General features: G+C 51.3%; 1 protein-coding gene across 7 annotated transcripts in view; it reads right to left on the bottom strand.

Moving 5' to 3' along the window:
- The window catches only part of Arhgap39 (Rho GTPase activating protein 39), a 92,994-nt gene that overhangs the window by 2,703 nt on the left and 70,858 nt on the right, over positions 1-19,433 (bottom strand). For 6 of the 7 annotated variants that reach the window (XM_051159841.1, XM_051159844.1, XM_051159838.1 and 3 more), the window contains 6 exons: positions 17,261-17,344; positions 10,309-11,659; positions 8,843-9,404; positions 3,942-4,034; positions 970-1,043; positions 222-421 (listed from right to left, as the gene is read on the bottom strand). In XM_051159841.1, coding sequence (XP_051015798.1) covers positions 222-421; positions 970-1,043; positions 3,942-4,034; positions 8,843-9,404; positions 10,309-11,659; positions 17,261-17,344 — 2,364 coding nt within the window. The remainder of the gene's footprint in view (positions 1-221; positions 422-969; positions 1,044-3,941; positions 4,035-8,842; positions 9,405-10,308; positions 11,660-17,260; positions 17,345-19,433) is intronic. The other variant, XM_051159843.1, reaches the window with a different exon arrangement.

Below are 19,433 nucleotides of genomic sequence, written 5' to 3' on the forward strand. Positions count from 1 at the left end.
TCCTTGCTGGTATCCAGGTAACTACTGGACCCTGTTGGCTGTCTTTGGTTGGCCATGCTATTTTGGGAGGATATAGCCAGCTGGCCTCCTATGGATGGGAGGGCTGTCATCTTGCCTCTTCTGGCTGCATGGCCTCTAGGCCTGATGGTCCCTGGTATTAGAGACATATAATGCACGCCTGTGCTCCCTTTCCCCACCACAATCTGGGGTTGGCAAGGCACCTGAAGATGCCCTCTGTCTGGTCACCGTTGAGTGCCAGCACCTCCTCGGAGAGCCGTGTCTGTACCCAGGGCAGCTGCCTGTCAGGATAGCGCTCTTTCTGCATGCTCATCACCTCCTGCAGCGCACTGCCAAACATGGACGGGCTGAACACCGCATTCTTGGCATGGCGGATCTCCTCCACATTAGGCTTCTTCAGGCCCTGAGGAAACAGCCAGGCACTCAGGTCCTGCTACAGTTCCGTTTCCTTTCTTCATCTCTTCTCCCTAACTCTGGGCCTTAGCACAGTCAGAACCAGGGACAACCCAGAGCCTGACCCAAGTCACTAATGGAGTCTCAGGCCATTTGCAACACCCTAAACTATGGGTGTTTCTCTATAGAAAGGTGGAGGGGACCTGGATATGGCAGTATTTGTCTGCTGCATCTTACCATGCCAGTAGGCAGCCGCTGGGGGCCAGTGCAACCAGGATGCTGTTCCTGGGCTCTGGGAGGCTGGGTACAGCCAGGTGGCTGGACGACCTGATGCTCTGTCTAGTCCCCATTTGCGTTGCTCCTCAAGTGGAGGACCAGGCAATGTCAAGGGCCCTTTGAAGGGAACGAGACTGCAGGGAAGGAGCACGGGGTCTCCTAAGTCTTCCTAGTTAGCCACTAACAGGCTGGGGCTCCTGAGCCTCACTACCTGGGATCAGATTTCAGTACGGCCTGGAGGAGTCATTTGCCCTGCCCTGCTTCTCCCAGAAGCATTTGTACCTTCTTGGCCCCAGTCAGGGCTGCCTTCTGCAGTTTGTGGTAACAGTACTTCGCATAGGTGCTTATTGCCACCCCTGGAAGAGAAAAGGTGGCAGTCAACCTGGTGCGGACATGTGTGATACTGTAGGGGGTCTGGGATGTGGTCAGCCTCTCACCCACCCCCAAGCTGGACAGTAGCCCATACTCTCTCCCTGGCACAGTCCTTTCAAGACCTAAGAGGAGAGGAAAGGGGGCACTTTCCCCACCTCTAGGAGCTAGTATGGAAGAAATCCCTCTGCCAGCCTTCCTATAGCCACCTAGGAAAACAGGCCGGGAACAAAGCTGTTTCCCTGTAAGGACTCAAGCAAGAAAGAGCACACCCTGGGCCCCAGGCCTTCAAACTCTTCTTCCTTTCCTCCTTAGGTGACCCTAGCAAGACCTTTGGTCTTCCCTGGTCTCAGGGGAAGAGGCTTCTAGTGCCTTTGGCCAGCACTGGGGCACACACAGTTCCCGAGCAGCTCTGGCTTTCTGAGGGAGGGAGTGAAGTTGGGGGCAGAGTGCCAGGGAGACAGTGACCCAGGCTTGGCTCTCTGTGGAAGACAGCATTTAGAAGATGTCAGTGTGTGCCAGCACTCTAACCAGAGGGTAGATAACAGCAGGGCTGAAGCCTGGCTTCTTCTCAGGGAGGGGCTTTGTGGGACCCAGTCCCTGCAGCAGAGCTGGTGGGACTGCAGTGTTGTAGATGGTGTCAAGTGTCACCCACCTGGTCCTAGCAGAGAAGGAAGCAAGTAAGAGAACATGCCAAGAAGGGTCATGACAGACCAGCCACCAGATGTGTGCTTCTGGAAAATGGACACCCCCTCCTCTGAAGGGTCCTGCCTCTGTAACCCCCTGTAGATTGGGAATACATTCGCCTTTGAAAGGTCCTTAGACCCATACATATGTAAAATTCCTATCTGTAAAACTGGTTCTTTTCTTTCTTTCTTTCTTTTTTTCGAGACAGGACCTCTCTGTGTAGCCTTGGCTATCCTGGACTCGCTTTGTAGATCAGGCTGGTCTCGAACTCATAGCGATCCGCCTACCTCTGCCTCCTGAGTGCTGGGATTAAAGGAGTGTGCCACCACGACCGGTAAAACTGGTTCTTTTCTAACCAAATCAATTATACATTTCTCAGATGTTTAATTTTAAATCTTGGATAATCTGCCCCAGGTCCCAAGTGATCCACAGACCCTGGCAGAAGATCCTGGTTTCTTTCCTTGGCCAGCTGGAGATGGCACTGTAGCGTTCTACTCAGGGCATCCTGACCTTCTGGAGAACTGAAGGCTCCCTTGTTCTAGAAGGATGAATACTGCTTATGTGCTTCCCCTGACCTGGCTTGGCTTAGCAGGTTAGGTCTGAGACCAATGGAAGGGACATAAGCCTGCCCACTCAGTATTGTCCTGAGGGAGAACAGAAAGGGCCCTCACCTCACTTCTCAGAGCAGGCTATCCCGTCTCTACCACCTCTCGGCTGGTAGGATGTGTGAGAAAAACCTCTGTGCTCTCAGAGGAGCCTGAGAATGGTTAAGTGTAAGTAGACTGCTGCTGGGGTCCTGGGGGTAGCAAGTACGCTAGGACTGAGGCTGCAGCTACACGTACCTGGGGTCTAGAAAGCCACAGTAATTTCTGCTCTGCGCTGAGGTCCAAAGTGCATCAGGCAGTGGTCACTGCTGTTCTAGAGACCTTTACTTGTATGAGGTCTGCCCTGGGCCCCCAGTCTAGCCTTGTTGAACCTTGGCCAGAACCTCTACCAGGCTGCAGGTCAATAGTCTTACACGTGAGGACCGGCTTACACCACACTTAAAGGAGTAGTGTTGCCCAGTTCTTACTGTTCCAGCAGTGTGCCCAAGGCTTGTTGTGTCTGCTGTGCCTTACCCTCATGGTCCAGGGAAGGAATGCTCTCTGATTCCCTATCAGCCATAGCCTGGGCTCCAGAGTGCTGCCCAGTTCTGTTCCAAGTTCCACAGGAACTTCTTCCCTACCTTGTTGGCCCAAACTCACAGATGGCTGGTACCCAGCATGCTACTATCCCCACGAGCAGTTTGAGCATAGGCTGTTGGGGCAGCCTGAGAGGCCCCAACCAAGGACAGATTTCCAGCCCCATAGACATCGTGCTGGTCTTGCTTTAAGGCTCCCCATGTTCTGCGGCTTCCTGCTGGCCCAGTCTGTCCTAGAGAGACCTCATCTACAGAAAGCTTCCTGGCCTGTCCCCGGGTTCCCGTGGGAAGCACATGGTGGGCAAGAGCTTTAGGAAGAGTAGAGCCAAGAGCAGGAGGCAGGAATGGTGGCCCAGTGGAAGCAGCTCTATGCAAAGTTGGTGCAGGAAGGCCAGAGCTGCCATGAGGCCTTGTGAGGGAATGGTGGCACTGAACTGTCATTGAGAACTCTAGATAGGGAGGTCACAGCCTTCCCTGGCGCTCAACTGAGCAGAGTGGTCCTGAGACAGGGCTCAGGGGAAGGGCAAGGAGGATGTTGGGGAAGAAGGCAGAGAAACTCCGCTTTGGAAGGCTTTGCTGGGGCCACCGTGGGAGGGAAGCTTCCCTGCTGACACAAGGGTGGGCTCCCCTGCCCTGAGAGTTGCTAGGCTAGAGGACAGGGCTAGGGAAGCACTTGCCACAGGACAGCCAGCTCCTGCACCTGAGAGCCTCACCGCAGGGTCAGGCGCACTCACTCACCTGGGGTGACTCCAGGCCTTCACAGGTGAGTCCTTGTTCCCCCTGTCCACCAAGAAGCAAGTTGTGGATCGTCCTGGGTACTGCCACAAGAGGTACAGGGCACACACCCTTTCTCTCGGGTCATTTTGGCACCCTAGACCTCCAGCTTTGCTTGCTTGGGAGGCCCCAAGCCTGAGGTTAGTGTCCCTCCCCCAGCCCAGAAGCGGTTAGAGAGGGCCAGGCGGCCATGGCTGGAGAGCAGAGCGATGCAGAGGCAGCGCCCAGGCTGCAGAGGCCCTACCATCTGGCTCTTCAACATAAGGCTTGGGTTTCTTTCTCAGTTTGGACTTCTTCTTACTGTTCCTTTCCAGAAGCTCTTTTATGTGTTGTGTCACTGGAGAGCAAACAGAACCGTGAGGACCACAGCACATAAGCCAGAAACCACTACCCATGTGGTTCCTATATTTGGTGGCAAGAAGGCCCCTGGGCCTGCTGGGGCTCTGTCATGTCCCCACGTGTCTCTGGGGACAGCTATGTGCACACACAGGTCAGTGTGAGATGCTGGGACCCTTTCTGGTGGTAAGTGACCAGAGGGCCTAAGGTGGGTGGGGAGGCAGGGGAGACATGGTGCCACTGGTACACACACCTCTGGCCGACAGAGTTTGGGCCTAGGCTCCTGAGCTGGTTCTTGGTTCGCAGACCCTCTTGCTACAAAGCCAACAGAAATGGGTGAATGGTGGGGACTGGCCTGGCCTGCCACCTGTCACAAAGGGACTTCCTGATGACAGCGACCCTGTCACCTGGCTGAGGTCATGCCCGCCAGGTTTCTCTCACTTTTCCTTTAGTGTACTCAGGAGGAAGGAATGTGTTATGGGTATTTACTGTACAGTTTGGTTTGAGCTTTGCCACTGGAAGCTTTCAGTTGGCTCACTTTCATGAACAGCCCCCATTACCTCTCCCTCCCATGCCTCTGCATCAGTGGTGGCGACTGAACACAGAGCATGCCAGCCAGGTACTCTTAACGCTGAGTGACAGGCCCAGCCCACTTTCTTTTTGAGACTGGCACAGCTGGCCTTGAACTCACTTTGTAACTAGGACAGGCTGTGCCTCTTGATCCTCTTGCCTTAGCGTCCCAAGTAGCTGACATGAGGCTACAGTGCCAGGCACAGCTATATTTCATTTATTTTGGGTGCTAAGGACTGAACTCACAGCCTGGTGAACACTCGTCAAGTGCTTCGCACTGTGCTATAACTGCAGCCCTTGAGTTTCTGAGGTCCTGAAACTTTGATCTTTTGCTTTACAGTCTAGGCTGTCCTCAAACTCAAGATCCTCCAGCCTCAGGCTTTCTCTGTGCTCTATGACCATTGATCTAATTACCTCACACAGGCCAGACTCTGACCCCTCCAGATGTAGGACAAGCCAGCAGTGGGAGGTCCTCTAACATGCTGTTCTTTTCCGTTAATTACAGTGTCAGAGGGTTAGTCCATTATCAGCACAGCAGGAACATGGAAATGCTTTCCTTTTATGAGTTGCCTTTGTCATAGTGTCTCCTCATAAAAGAACAGTGACTGAGACTAGGTCTAACTTTAAAGACTTTTTTTTTTTTATATAAAGAGGTGTGTGTGTGTGTGTGTTGTATCCATGTGAGTGTAGGTGTCCACAAACGGCAGAGGCCAGAAGCATCAGATCCCCTGGGACTGGAGTTACAGTTGGCCATGAGCTGGATGCTGGGAACTGAATTGGGTTCTCTGCAAGAGCACTGTACATACGCTCTTACCCACTGAGCCAGCTTTCCAGACTCTGCTTATGTTTTGTTGTTTTGGGGATTGTGTGTTAGCCACACGTGGTGGTGCACGCCTATAATCCCAGCACTCAGGAGGCAGAGGCTAGTGGATCTCTGAGTTCGAGGCCAGCCTGGTCTACAAAGTAAGTCCAGGACAGCTAAGGCTATAGAAAGAAACCCTGTCTCAAAAACCAAACAAACAAAAAACCAAAAAACAAGCAAACAAACAAACAAAAAAAGATAAAGAGATTGTGTCTTGTAGGTCTTAACCATATTAGGATCACTATGCTGACCTTAAATTCGTGATTCTTCTGCCTGTCTCAGCCTTCCAAGTGCTGAAATTACAGGCATGTACCATCAAAGACAGCTCTTCACCATCTTCTTTTCTTTTTTTGGTTTTTCGAGACAGGGTTTCTCTGTGTAGCTCTGGTTGTTCTGGACTGGCTCTGTTGACTAGGCTGGCCTCAAAACTCACGAGATCCGCCTGTCTCTGCCTCCTAAGTGCTAAGATTAAAGGCATGCACCACCCCGACTGGCTCTGAAATTTTTTTCTTATATGTAGTAACAGCTGGGTGGGTGGGTGGGGCAGATGCCTTTAATCCCAGCATTTGGGACTGAGGCTGGTATATTTCTGTAAGCTCAAGGCCAGCCTGGTCTACAGATCGAGTTCCAGGATAGCTAGGCTATACAGAGAAACCCTGTCTCAAAAAACCAAAAAACCAAGAGTAGCTTTCCAAAGAACTTCTACAGAAGTGCTGTCATGCAATTTGTATTCAGTGCCAAGTACCTCTCCAAGTCTAGTCTACCTTGTTTGTGGGGACAACTGAGAGCGTAGCTGACGCTGGCTGGCACAAGGCCATGGCTATGTAAGGTAGAAGGCTAAGGTAGCATCACGTTCTGGTGCTCTTATCCTACATGGTGAACACACAGCATAAGTCACATAGATGTTGGGAAATGAATCAAAGCTGAGGCAGGCAGTGCAGAGTGATGTGCCAAGCACAGGACCCAAGGTCTCCGATGCCCCAGGTCAGTTCCCTACTCTAAGCACTACACCCCAGGACAGCGGGTCTTCCACGGCAGGTGTTACACCTTGATCTGGTAAGGCCTGTCTTCCTCACCAGCAGCCAGGACTCATACCACAGTCTACCTGCCCTGAACCATAACCTCAGTTTTTGAGACAAGATTTCACATGTAACCCTGGCTGCCCGAAACTCCCTATACAGACTAAGTGGCTCCAAATTGCTGCAGTCTGTTTCTGTTGTTTCCTTTTTGTTGCCTCTGTGCCCATATGGGGTGACAGTAAGGGCAAAGCAGAAAAGGTGCAATCACTGTATAAAACAGGAGCCAGTGACACCCTGGCATTTATTTCTTCTTTTTAGTCAGTTACTTAAAAATGGACATGTTAACATAAAAGAAATTATGATGAGCTACTTAAAAAAGTGCTGGACTGGGCGGTGGTGGTGCATGCCTTTAATCCCGGTGCTCAGGAGGCAGGTGAATCTCGGAGTTCAAGGCCAGTCTGGTCTACACAATGAGTTCCAGGAAAGCCAGGGCTATACACAAGAGAAACCCTGTCTCAAAAAAACCAATAAACAAACAAAAATGCTACAGTCCTGTGTCTGCCCCCTGAGTGCTGGCATCACAGATGAAAAGAGATGACCAGCTTGTATGTAGACGTCTCTTCTGGGCTCAAAGCCAAGCAAAGCTACACACAGGCACACTTGAGGCAAGCCAGGGATGGAGATGAAGGTTTTGACAGTGAGAGCAGGCCAGGCCCCACAGCCTGGAATCAAGCGACCTTTTGGTTGCTTACCATTCAGAGTCCAGAGGTAAGACTTTATGGGCCTTAAATGAGGTGCTGTCAGGCCACAGCCCCCAAGCTAAATCCTCTTCCTTCTTTGTGTAAGGCAGGACACTATGTATATAGCACACTGGGAAAAAGCACACACAGACACACTGTGTGAAGGTGGCAGCACAGAATCTCCTACAGAAACATCCAGTTACATCCTTTCTGGATAGCCAACCTGGGGATCCTTAGGCCTCTGATTGCCTCCCAAGTCTTCCTTTGCTAACTAACTCAAGTATGCTCTTGAGGTATACTGTGGGCCTCAAGCTGTGCTGGGCGTGGAGACCCATTTCCATAGCCTATAGATCAAGCACACTTGAAGGCCCTTTAGAAGAGGACGAAGAAGTGCTCCATGAGGTCAGCATGGCTTCCGGTCTCCCCCTACTCCTAGAAAAGCTTAAGAGGACCAAAGATGGGGGCTCTTGAGTTCCCCACTAAAGCCTGTAAGAGTCGCAAGCTGCTTGGACCTTGACTTTGGTCCTCAGTGCAGGTAAGGGAGCACAGACATGTGCCAGGCTGTGCATCCTCCAGTACCTATGCTGACAAGAGCATGCCTGGGGCAGAATCACATGGATTCTGAAATTTTGCTCACAAGTGGCTGAGGTACTACAAGGTTCCTGTGCTTGGCACATCTTCTCCAGGAGCCCGTCCAAGCCATGAAGCTTCTGCCCTGTCCTCATGTGTACAATGACCCCATAGCATTATGAAAACTGCTTTCCCCATATTTGCTGGGGACAAGGCCTAGAGGTACTGACCAGGACCTTAGTTTTTAAGAAACAGCCCAAGATAGACTCTTTCTCTCCAAAGGAGCAATGCACAGCTCTGCGTGACCTAGCTTGCAAGCGTGTGTGTTGGGCATGTGGGTGAACATGGAGACATCAGCTCTGTGGCTGTATTCCACAGGCACTTCAAACTGAGGTGGAAGATGGCCTGTTGTACACAGCTACCCGTCCCCTGCCCTGTGCCCACTCTAGCCAGCCCAGGGCTCAGACCAGCTGCCCGCTAGCACAACTATGACATATTTCTAGGAGCCTTGTACTTGGCGCTAGCTGACATGGGCAAGTAGGTTATCAGTGACAGTCCCATCTTCTGACCTCACAGGACAGCTTAGCTCATAATGCCCACAAGCTGGCTGAACTAACAGACTTAACATATGATGGGCCTGGGGATTGGAGCTTAGTGACAGACCCAGGCCGCGATGCTTTTCCCTGATTAGGCCACTGGCGCAGACCCCACATGGAAGACAGCTTGAGCCTCTTTGGGCAGCTTCTTTTACCACAGGACAACAACCCTGAGTGTAGCGGGGGTATTGGAGCTTGACAGCCCCTGGCCCTAGTCTAGAGCAGAACAGACACACAGGCTCTATGTCCTTGTTTCTGCCAGGCCTGCCGGGCTCTTCTCACAGTTCAGGCAGGGTTCTCTGAGGACGCCCACAAGCCAGTGGAAACTGGGGTCTGGGGATCTTGGAACTGGTCAGTGTTACCTACCCAGCATGGCTAGGAGCCTTCTCTATAGCCCTTACCTCAGCAGCAGCAAAGCTGGGGTGCTGAGGGCCCCACATGCTGGGCCTTACCTTTAGTGTCGTTAACGGGGTCCATATGTCGGTAGATATAGCCCTCCAGGTAGGAGTGGAACTTGGGGGTAGGTGGGAAGAAGGCGAGGCAGATGGCCATGAGCTCCCAGCCACGGGCCAGGCTCTCCAGGCGGAAGTTCTCTGTGGTCTGCCGGCACAGCTGGATGTACAGCTCATCCCGCAGGCCCTGTGCACTCCAGCCTTTGGTGGCAATCTCCAGGGCCACGTGCAGCGGGTCTGCCTTGGCCCGCCTGTCACCCATGTACATCTGAATGAGCTTGAAGAGCTCACAGGCCTCCTTCTTCACCTGCCGGTCGCTGGTCACGATCATGGGCTTCTTGATGGACTCGCTGCTCCAGGCCAACATGTTGGCTATGGACACTTTGCGTCGGAAGAGACCCTGGGTGTGCTTGTTGAAGTGCTTGGAGGCCCAGTTCTCGATGTCCGTCTCTGAGGAGGGCTTACGCAGTGTGAACGTGGGGAAGACGCAGCTGGAGCTGGGAACTGCATTGCGGTTCTGCCGGCTGCTCTCAAACTGGGCGCAGGCACCAAGGTCCTCAGACTAGGAAGGACAAACGGGACTGGGCCATCAGAGGGTGGGCTGGGCAGGCAAATCAGCCCTGCTGGACTATATAGCCCTAAGAGGTGTGAGCCAGCCAGCTGAGACTCAGCTGGCCCTGCAGACATGACCAAGAAGCTAAAGACAGAGTAACAGTCTCGGTCTTTGCTCTTAGGAAACTCAACTGTCGGTGAGGAGGCACAGGCACAGGATTCCAGCTCATCTTGCCACTACTAGGGAAGGCTAGCACCCCACCTCCCATAGGCAAAGCTACAAGCCCCATTCCCACTTCTGTAGGACCCTGTGACCCTAGTGAGGGGCCAGGGCTCGAGGACCTGGCTCTTGTACCACCTGTCTGGGGCTTGACCCTGTAGGCCCCTCCCTCCACCCATAAACAGAGCCCATTCTCTTATTAAGGCTAGCGCTGTCCTTGATTACTCTGTTTCCCATGGCCTATAGAAGGTCTCTGAAGCCATATGGAGACCTAAGACAGATGCTGCCCAGAATTCTCTGAAGCCTTCCCTAGCAGGGTAGAGAGAAACCTGCCACACTGCCTCCGGGAGGCCTCTAGGTTCTAACTCCACCTTCTAACTCTGGTGCTGCTGGATAGGCACAGCAAACCAGCATGGATGATGGAGCCAGAAGTTAGAGCAAGAGTATTAGTGCCAGGATCTTGGGACCTGGTGGATCTGGAGGGCAGACCTGTGGAACTATATACTTAGGTCCTGGTGTGGCATTCCATAGTTGTACCCTGACAGCTGGCATATTGGGCCTGAGACCCTACGTGTCATACTCACACTGTGGATGCGAGGTATAACAAGGCCCCTTTCTGCCCTGTGCTGACCTCAGGTCTTGCCTGGTGTCTGTTGGGCCCAGAGATCCCATCCGCCCTGCCCTGTGCCCTCACCTGTGAGGGATGGAGGTAAGGCTCCGGTGAGGCCAGGTTGGTCTGTACAGAGATGCTTTTCTCCAGCAGGATTTGGGGGAAACCAAGCTTCTCAAAGGTGCTCCGCTTCCAGTGCTTGTCCTGCTGTGCCAGCGCCTCATCCTCACTGAACGCTCGTACCACAGGCCCAGGCATGGGCAGGGGGACAGCGCCATCACTCTCATACCCTGAGCCATCTTGCTGGGAGTCCCAGCTGCCCCTCTGCTTCATGTGGAAGTGGGCTTGCTGGGCCTCCCAGGCCAGCCGGGCCTGGGCCAGGAAGGGCTCAGGTGTGCCTCGTACTAGGTCTGCTTCAGCCTTTACTGGGGTAAGGCTGGACCTGCATGGAGAACGCTCTTCAGTCAGAGGCTGCTCTCCTAGTAGGTCTCCAGCACCATCAGTGGATGAGGTGCTAGGGACTTGGCACAGAGATGGCTTTCTGTTCTTTCTCTTTCGAGTGCCTGGGGAGTAGCCTGTGGAAGACATGGTGTCCTGCTGACTGGACCAGGACATGGCATCCTCCTGGGCTTGGGGCAGTGGTGTGGGTGGTTGACTTGAGCGTGACTCGGGCCCTTCCATGGTGCTGTAGTCTCCTGATCTGACCCCTAGGCGCTGGTCTCTCAGCAGGCAGGGGCTGGGCTGCAGGGAGTAGGTGCCACCACCAGGGTTGGGTGCATACTTGTGCCTGGGCCCAGCTCTGAGCTTGGGGCTGGAGCCCGCCTGCTCCACATACACCAGCTGCCGCACATACTCCTTGCCCACAGGACTGTATTCCAGGCTCAGAAAGCGCTCTGGGCACTTCTGTTTGGTGCGCATCAGCTGCTGGCAGGGTGATGTTGGGGTCTGTTTGGTAGTTTGCAGGAATGGGTGGGGCTTTCGGCCTGGTGACCTCTGAGGTGAGCCAGTCTGGTAGGGGCTGTTGGTCTCAAACTGCACATCCATGGGGGGCTCATCATAAATAGGGGCCTGGTATTCCACGGGAGGCTCTTCATAGAGTGGGGGCTCATAGCCATAGCGCGGGGAGGAGGGCTGGGAGTCACTGGAGGGCTTTCGGGGCTGCATCAGCAGTGGAGAACAGTTTCCAGAGAGCTCAGCCCTTCTTAGGAACGGTGAGGGCCGCCTCTCTGGAAAGAAGACACTGCCATCAGTGTCAGGAACAAAGGTCTGCAGGTTAGGTGAGTGCTGGCTACCAGATGGTCTGCGGTGATGCCCCCCAGGCTGGCTGTCTGAGGGATAGCCATTGCCTTGGGACGTGAGGAAGCTGGGTTCACGGTCAGCAACCTTGATGAGCATGCGTTCCTTGTTACCAGAATTCCACCGCAGTGAGGAGGTCCTGTGTGGAGAGAGGACACCTAGTCAGGGTAGATAGAGTTAAGTCCAGCCCACCATGCAGCCTGAGGTTTCTAGAGTGTCACCCTTAGGCTCTTTGAGTGCTTCCACCTCAGAGCTGCTTCTCAGTCTAGCACCAGACCGCTGGAGCTGATGGCCCCTGGCTCCGGTGCCCAGAAGAGCCAAGTGCTAGACACACGAGCACCTCAGGGCCAGCTCCAATGGACTTCCCATGCTCTAGTCCTCCAGTCACCGCTTTCACCTAGACAGAAAGCATACTAGTTTCCCCCTCAGCTCCTTTCTTATACCTTTATCAGGTCAAGGGTACTTACAAATGTCCTACTGTCTCAACCTGGTCCCTCACCAGAGAGGTCACACTGGATAGCTGGCATTTTCTGAATCATCTCTTGCTTACTGACAAAGTGGTGGCACTGGCCCCAGGGGCACCAGGCACGATGCTCATATATGTCCTCTCCCACAGGCCTGAGGTCAGAAAGAGCCCTGCATCTCATGGCTACGCTTGGAGTACCGAGAAGAAGCTGGGCCTAGAACAGTGTTCCATGAAAGAGGGCAGGGCTCACCCACTCTGTTCTCACACTGAGGTGTGACCCTCTGACTAGGATTTCCAGGAGCTTTTGAGTTTGGCTGGTTAATCTCCATTGTTCTTGGAAACCTAGCCATTGTGATTTTAAATATCATATTTACTTTGTTTCTTCTCTTTTGGGAGTCAATTACAATGCACTGTGCACAATACAGGTTCACAAGATGTCCTTTATTCTCACCTCTCTATCCTACAGATTGTCTTCTGTGTGTCTCTTTTATATGTATATACAATTTTATGTACATTGGTCATTTTGTCTGCACTCATGTCTGTGTGAAGGTGTCAGATCCCCTGGAACTAGAGTTACAGTCTTTTTTTTTTTTTTTTTTTTATTCTTGTTACATTTCAATGATTATCCCATCCCTTGTATCCTCCCATTCTTCCCTCCCTCCCATTTTCCCCTTATTCCCCTCCCCTATGACTGTTCCTGAGGGGGACTTCCTCCCCCTGTATATGCTCATAGGGTATCAAGTTTCTTCTTGGTAACCTGCTATCCTTCCTCTGAGTGCCACCAGGTCTCTCCCTCCAGGGGACGTGGTCAAATATGAGGCACCAGAGTACGTGAGAAACATTATGATAGGCAGATCTGGGCCCAGGGGTCCCGCTCAAACTAAGGCACCAGCCAAAGACAATACAGACGGTAAAGTTTAAACCCCTACCCAGATCTAGCCAATGGGCAGAACATTCTCCACAGTTGAGTGGAGAGTGGGGTATGACTTTCCCACGTACTCTGGTGCCTCATAGAGCTACAGTCTTGAGCTGCCATGTGGGTGCTGGGAATTGAACCCGGGTCCTCTGGAAGAGCAGTCAGTGCTCTTAACCACTGAGCCATCTCGCCAGCCTCCTGATCTATGCTCTGTTTACTAGTTTTCCACTTAACTAAGCTCAGTTTGTTTATATTTATTTATGTTAGAAAGGCTGTGTAGCTATGTCTAGCTATCTCTGCCTTAAATTCTGAGATTACTGGTATATGCTACTACACTCAAACTCACCTTAATCTTTTTAAAACTATGTATGGATATTTTGTTTGTATATTTATCTATGCTTCGTGTGTACACAGTGCCTGTGGGGGCCAGAAGAGGGCAACAGATGCCCTAGAGTTACAGACTCTAGTTAGCCACAGCATGGGAACGGAGAATTGAACCCAGATCTTCTAGAGGAGCAGCTCTTAACTGCTGAGCCACCTCTCTAGTCTCAAAATTAATCTGCTTAGAAGCCACCATTTTGGAGCTGGCTCAGTGGTTAAGAGCACCAGCTGTACTGCCAAAGGACCAGGGTTCAATTCCTAGCACCCATATGGCAGCTCATAACTGTGTGTAACTCCCGTTCCAGGTGACCCACTGCCCTCTTCTGCATGGTATACACACACACACACACACACACACACACACACACACACACACACACACACAGGCAGAACACTTATATACAGAAAAACAAAACATAATACTGTCTTTCCCCTTTCAGGCTACTTTAGCAAAATGCTGAAGGCTGGGTAGATTATGGGGGTGGGAGTACACACCTTTCATCACAACACTTAGAAGCCTACACAGTGAGTTCCAGGTCAGGTCTACGTAGTGAGATTTTGTCTTTAAAAAAGCATAAACTTTTCATTTTGTTTCATGTGTATGGGTGCTTTGCCTGCATGTGTGTCTGTGTACATGTACATCCATGTCTGAGGAGGCCAGAAGAGGAGTAAGATAGATACCCTAGAAGTGGAGCTACAGACAGCTGTGAACCTCCAGGTTGGTGCTGGGAATTGAACCCAGGTACTCTGGAAAAAGAGGACGTGTTCTCAACCACCAAGCTCAGGAAAGGCTTCCCGGTCAGTTCCAGACTGAGTCCTGTAAGTCCAGTACTCCGGTTGGGCCTGAGCTGGCTGAGGCTGCTTGCGAAGGGGTTTGGCCTGTCCTCTGCTTACCCTCTCCTCCTGGTATGGCTTTCTCCTGGGAGATAGCATGGACCCCTGACTGCCAGTGCCAGGAGCCACTAGAGACTGTTGAGCCTTCGTGGTGGCCTGGTGGCGGCACAGCAAGCATAGACAAAGGCTGGTCCACACTCATTGCTCAGGGCACCTCCAAGCAGGCTTTCTCTTTTCCAAGTGGGCTGGCCACCGGGGGTCCCACTGCTGTCTTGGAGCAGGCCTCTGGGAACACCTGTTAAGGGTTTGGCTCTGTCTCTAGCCCTCAGGAGGCTAAGCCTGCTCCTGGGCAAGTTTCTTTGCAGACCCCAGCGTTTCTGTTGCTTCTGCTCCAGTCCTGTCTATAATTATAGCTTTTCTACTCCAAAGGCTGAACTTCCTGTGTGTCCACCTTTTCAGTGTCCATTTTTAAATGTTCATGCTATAAATGGGTACTGGCCCACAAGATGCCATTTCTTCATGTTGCTCCCACATTCTGCTAACTTTCCCTTCTAGGCCTTTCCCAGATCTGATGTTCCTCTCCATGTTCCCCTCTTCATAAGAAACCCAAAGCTGGTCCCAGGATGAGGGCCAGAAAGACAAGTATCACAAATACTTGTGCCAGGCAGCAGGACAGCGGCACACACTGGGCCTTCTAATTGCAAGTGCAATTGCTGTTCTGTACCTGGGGAGCACAAAATACAATATTTGTTCCCTCCCCTCTTCCTTTGGTTTTCTGAGACAGGGTTTCTTCTGTGTAGCCTTGGCTGTCCTGGACTCACTCTCACAGAGATCCACCTGCCTCTGACCCCAGAGTGCTGGGAATACAGGTGTGCGCCACTGTGCCCCACCAGGATTTGTTTTCTCTTGAGCTATGGGGCAGCTTCACTGCCTCAGGTGTTGGTCAGCTCTGACCTTCTTTATAATTTGCTTCACAAGAACTTTGCTTTCTTGCCATTCCAGACAACATGCTGCTCTGTGCGCTGGAGGACAGCCTGTGAGAAGAAGTACCGGGCTCCTTCAGGCACATAGTCAAGAGTGCAGCTTGGCTGTTCTGTCTTCTGCAGGCGATCAGGGTGGGTGCCAGTTGGGTTACTGGTTCTACTCTTACTGCACAGCCATGCTGGGTGATACCTTGTCCTAGAGGCAGCCTTTCTCAGGGGAACTCACCATCCAGGACTCTTACAACCTTCTAGAACTGAGCTGCTGTGCCCATGCCTATGTGCTGTGCTCTCACTACAAGCTCTGAGGACAGCAAAATCCCCCTTCTCTGGAGCAAAGATGATCAGCTGAGGATGACATAGCTCTGAAAGCATACAGGCTGCAGCATTTCAACAGGAAGAACCCAGGGTGTCTCCGGATGAAGGGTGACCCTTTTTCCAGCTTTCTTAAGTATTCATCACCCAAGGACACAGAGACCCTAGTGACACAAGCCTCTGGCCCTAGGGCTCTTGCAGCACCAGTAAGTGTTCTTTTGTGACCCACCTCTTCTCCAGATGTCATTGGTGACTGTGCCAAGGTGACAGTGACACAAAGGATTCTATAGTGTGGATTTTCCTTGCTGGCATTCATCGTCCCACTACTATCCTGGAGTAGAGATAACCTGGCCTGGAAGCCACAGCAATGAAATAAGGAGAACACTACAGTGGCAAGTAGATACATGGGATTTCCCCCCCTAAGACAGGGTTTCTCTGTGTAGCCTTGACTGTCCTGGACTCACTCTGTAGACGAGGCTGGCCTTGAACTCACAGAGATCCACCTGCCTCTGCCTCCTGAGTGCTGGGATTAAAGGCGTGTGCCACCACCACCTGGCACATGGGAATTTTTTGAGGCAGGGTCTCATGCTGATAACTGAACTATTAATACACATTAATAGGAGGAAAGGGGAGGGTCATAGGACTGTGACCTGAAATGCCAACCCATCTGTTTCACTGCTTTCTTTTGTTTGTCCCACCTACTGCAAGGGATCTTGGGAGATATTAGAATATATAGGGTGTGTGTGTGTGTGTGTATGTGTGTGTGTGTGTGTGTGTGTGTGTGTGTGTGTGTGTATGTTGGGGGGTGGGGGCATCATCCATGATATGCTAGGACTCTGCAGTGATGCAGACATTCTGGGCATCTTATATTCCTGTAAGACTAATAAACTCACACGTTCACCCAGTTAGATCTGGGTGGGATCACTTCTTTGGTCTGTACAGATGGAAAGCAATACAACAAGGGGCAGAAGGGGAAGGCTGGGATGCCTTGCATGAAGCAGCTTCCAGCAGGTGACTAACTGGACCAAACATCCTGCTGCTGAGGCCCAGGACACTTTCCAGGTTGTAGCAGGCAGCAGTGACCTGGACTGGCCATTGGGAGGCAGCAGAGCCCAGAGGGTCCTCCTGATTTAGAAATGCAGCTGCTTGCTCTGTGCTGGCCAGGTCCATTGCTGATGAGAAAATGGAGCCCAGAGAGGCCTGGAATACACCTGTAGGTACACAGTTACACAAGGACCAGGGCAGAATCTGAGTCCCTTCCCCACCTGTCTCCATTTAGGAAACAAATCCAACTGGCTAAGCAAACTCTCAAGGCCTCTCATGTCTTTCAACTTCTTTCTCAGCACCAACTCTGTTCCTGGATGGTCTGTGTTTAGGCTCCTGGCCACCCTCAGGCATAACACTTTGCCTTATGGCCTACATTTCCCACAGCAAACCAGTCACCAAGAAAGAAGATTATAGGTGGCTACTACCATTTTGTTACGGGACCTGGGACCCAGAAACCAGAGCCTGTTTCCCTCCCTATGACTACCTTGTACTCCTAGCTGGGCCTGGGAAGTGCTCTAAAGTGTGGGTCTGTGTCGCTCAAGAGTAGGACACACATCAAGGATCCCTCAGACCTCATCCTTCTGCCAGAGGCTGAGAGGAGCCACAAGACTCCCAAAATGGAATTGCCAGTGAAGCTAGGGCAATTCTGAGTGTCCTGTATCTATACCCAAAGTGCTGGTTATCTCTACAGCCTCTCCTGGTGCTTCTTGCTCAAGCAAGCTCTGCTCCAGCTGTCTCAACACCAGCCCACCCAGGAACACTGAGATCAGTAGAGGTGTGTCCAACATCAGGCAGGCCCACCTGTAGTGAAGGAGCTGGCCGTCCGCACTGTAATCCCGGTAAACCTCATAGTCCTTCTCCAGGAGCACACCTGGTGGCGAGCAGCTGAAACACAGCAGAACAGAGGATGTTGAGTCTAAGTGCAGTACTTAAAGCACACAGAGCTGCCCCCACTTCCCTGGGGTGACCTGGGTTGCCCTCTCTTTCTTCCTTCCTTCCTTCCTTCCTTCTGTTTACAGACAGGGTCTCACTATACAGCCCTGTCTGGCCTGGCACTCACGGAGATCCATCTGCCTCTGCCTTTATGTTCCTTTCTATTGTTTAGGTGACAATTTCTTCTGTTCTATCTTCTCCTAAAGAATTGCCACAGTGAGCCGGGCATGGTGGCACACGCCTTTAATCCCAGCACTTGGGAGGCAGAGGCAGGCGGATCGCTGTGAGTTCGAGGCCAGCCTGGTCTACAAAGTGAATCCAGGATAGTCAAGGCTAACACAGAGAGACCCTGCCTTGAAAAAGCCAAACAAAAATGAATAAATAAATAAACAAAAAATAAAAAAGAATTGCCACAGTGACCTAGAGGCTGTGGAGCAGGCCAGGACACCAGCCCTGTCCTAGAATGGGAGCCACTGTTCTAAGAGCCCAGATGCAGGGCTAGTGAGAGCATCAACCAGAAATGGCAGACAACCAGAGGACAAGACATGCTATAAAGACTCTCCTGGGGACTATAATGGTCTGAGCGCTGATGTAAAGACATCCAAGAAGCTGGGCATGGTGGCGCACGCCTTTAATCCCAGCACTCGGGAGGCAGAAGAAGGAGGATCGCTGTGAGTTTGAGGCCAGCCTGGTCTACAAAGTGAGATTAGAAGAAGCTTTAGTGGTCTAGAGAAGCTTTATTTAATCTGATCAAGATTACCTATGCTCAACGCTAGGCTTTCATAACACTAACAATAGGTGGAAGGAGACCCGAGGTCCTAGTTAATGTGCACACTTGCTGCCAGAATGCAGTGAAGTTTAGAATGGGTAGCCAGTGCAGAGGTAGAGGGGCACTGGGTGATTTAAGTGTTTGGAATTAAGATAAAAGTCTCATTAGGTGACAGGGCACTGGTTTGCTTGGAACTAACTATGTGGACCAGGCTGACCTCAAACTCACTTAGCTCCTTTTGCCTCTGCCGCCTAAATTTTGGGATCCAAGGTGTGCACCACCACACCCAGTCTAGGTGTCATTCTTGAAAAGCTAAAACAAAAAGTTACTGGCAATATTAACGTAGGCTTGCAATCTAGCCTTTACTTAAAAGTTAAAGAACAGCATTATTAGGAAAATGCATATTATATGTAATCATAAATAGCTAAATTATAGAAAGATCAAAAGTATCCGGATGTCTTAAGACCTGTACTCCACTGACACACAGCCATTCATTCCTTAGGTCGCACTTCAGCCTGGATTTGAATGAAGACATGGCTGAATTTCCTTGTATGATTCCTTGACTCTAGGCAAGACAGTAGCTGTACAGACCAGCAAGTACAGTATTGTAATAGAGCCTCTGAATGCTGGAGAATTTTCATGGAATATAGTGTTAACCCTGCCAAACAGAGAAAGCTCCTCCACTTTTAATTCTCTTCAGTTTGGTCCTAAGATCTGTATGTGAGCGTCTGAAGACAGAGTTAAACCATCAGGGTAGCCTAGGCTTCTCCTGGTGGTTGGTGATGTGACTTCCTACGGTGGGCTATTAGATGCCAGACCACCGGTAAAGGGCCTGGCCTCTCTCCAAACTGTTAACTCCTTTGAGAACAACTACATTCCAAAAAACAGAATACCCTTCCACTATTTTGTATTTAAACATGAGCATTAAACTATCCTCATGGAGCTCAGTATAGATCTACAAGGAAGGTTCTTGTCATCTGGGAAGGCCACTACCATTTTGTCCTTCACAAACTCCTCCTGGTTCAAGGTATTGAAGGCTCTGAAATGAGACCTCTGATCAGTTACATGGAGCCAGTTTATAGCAGGCATACTTTTAAAAGCACACACTCAACTGTGGCTTGTCTGCTATTTAGCTGTTTAGCAACCAGGTATATTTGCATGATGGCAATACTAGCAACAAATATAAAACAGAAGTCCAGGACATAAATTAACAATGAAGCTCAGCCTGTACTCCCAGTATTTGGGAGGCAGAAGCAGGTAGATCTCTTTAAG

Source organism: Acomys russatus, chromosome 17, assembly GCF_903995435.1.
Source record: "Acomys russatus chromosome 17, mAcoRus1.1, whole genome shotgun sequence".
Lineage (NCBI taxonomy): Eukaryota > Metazoa > Chordata > Mammalia > Rodentia > Muridae > Acomys > Acomys russatus.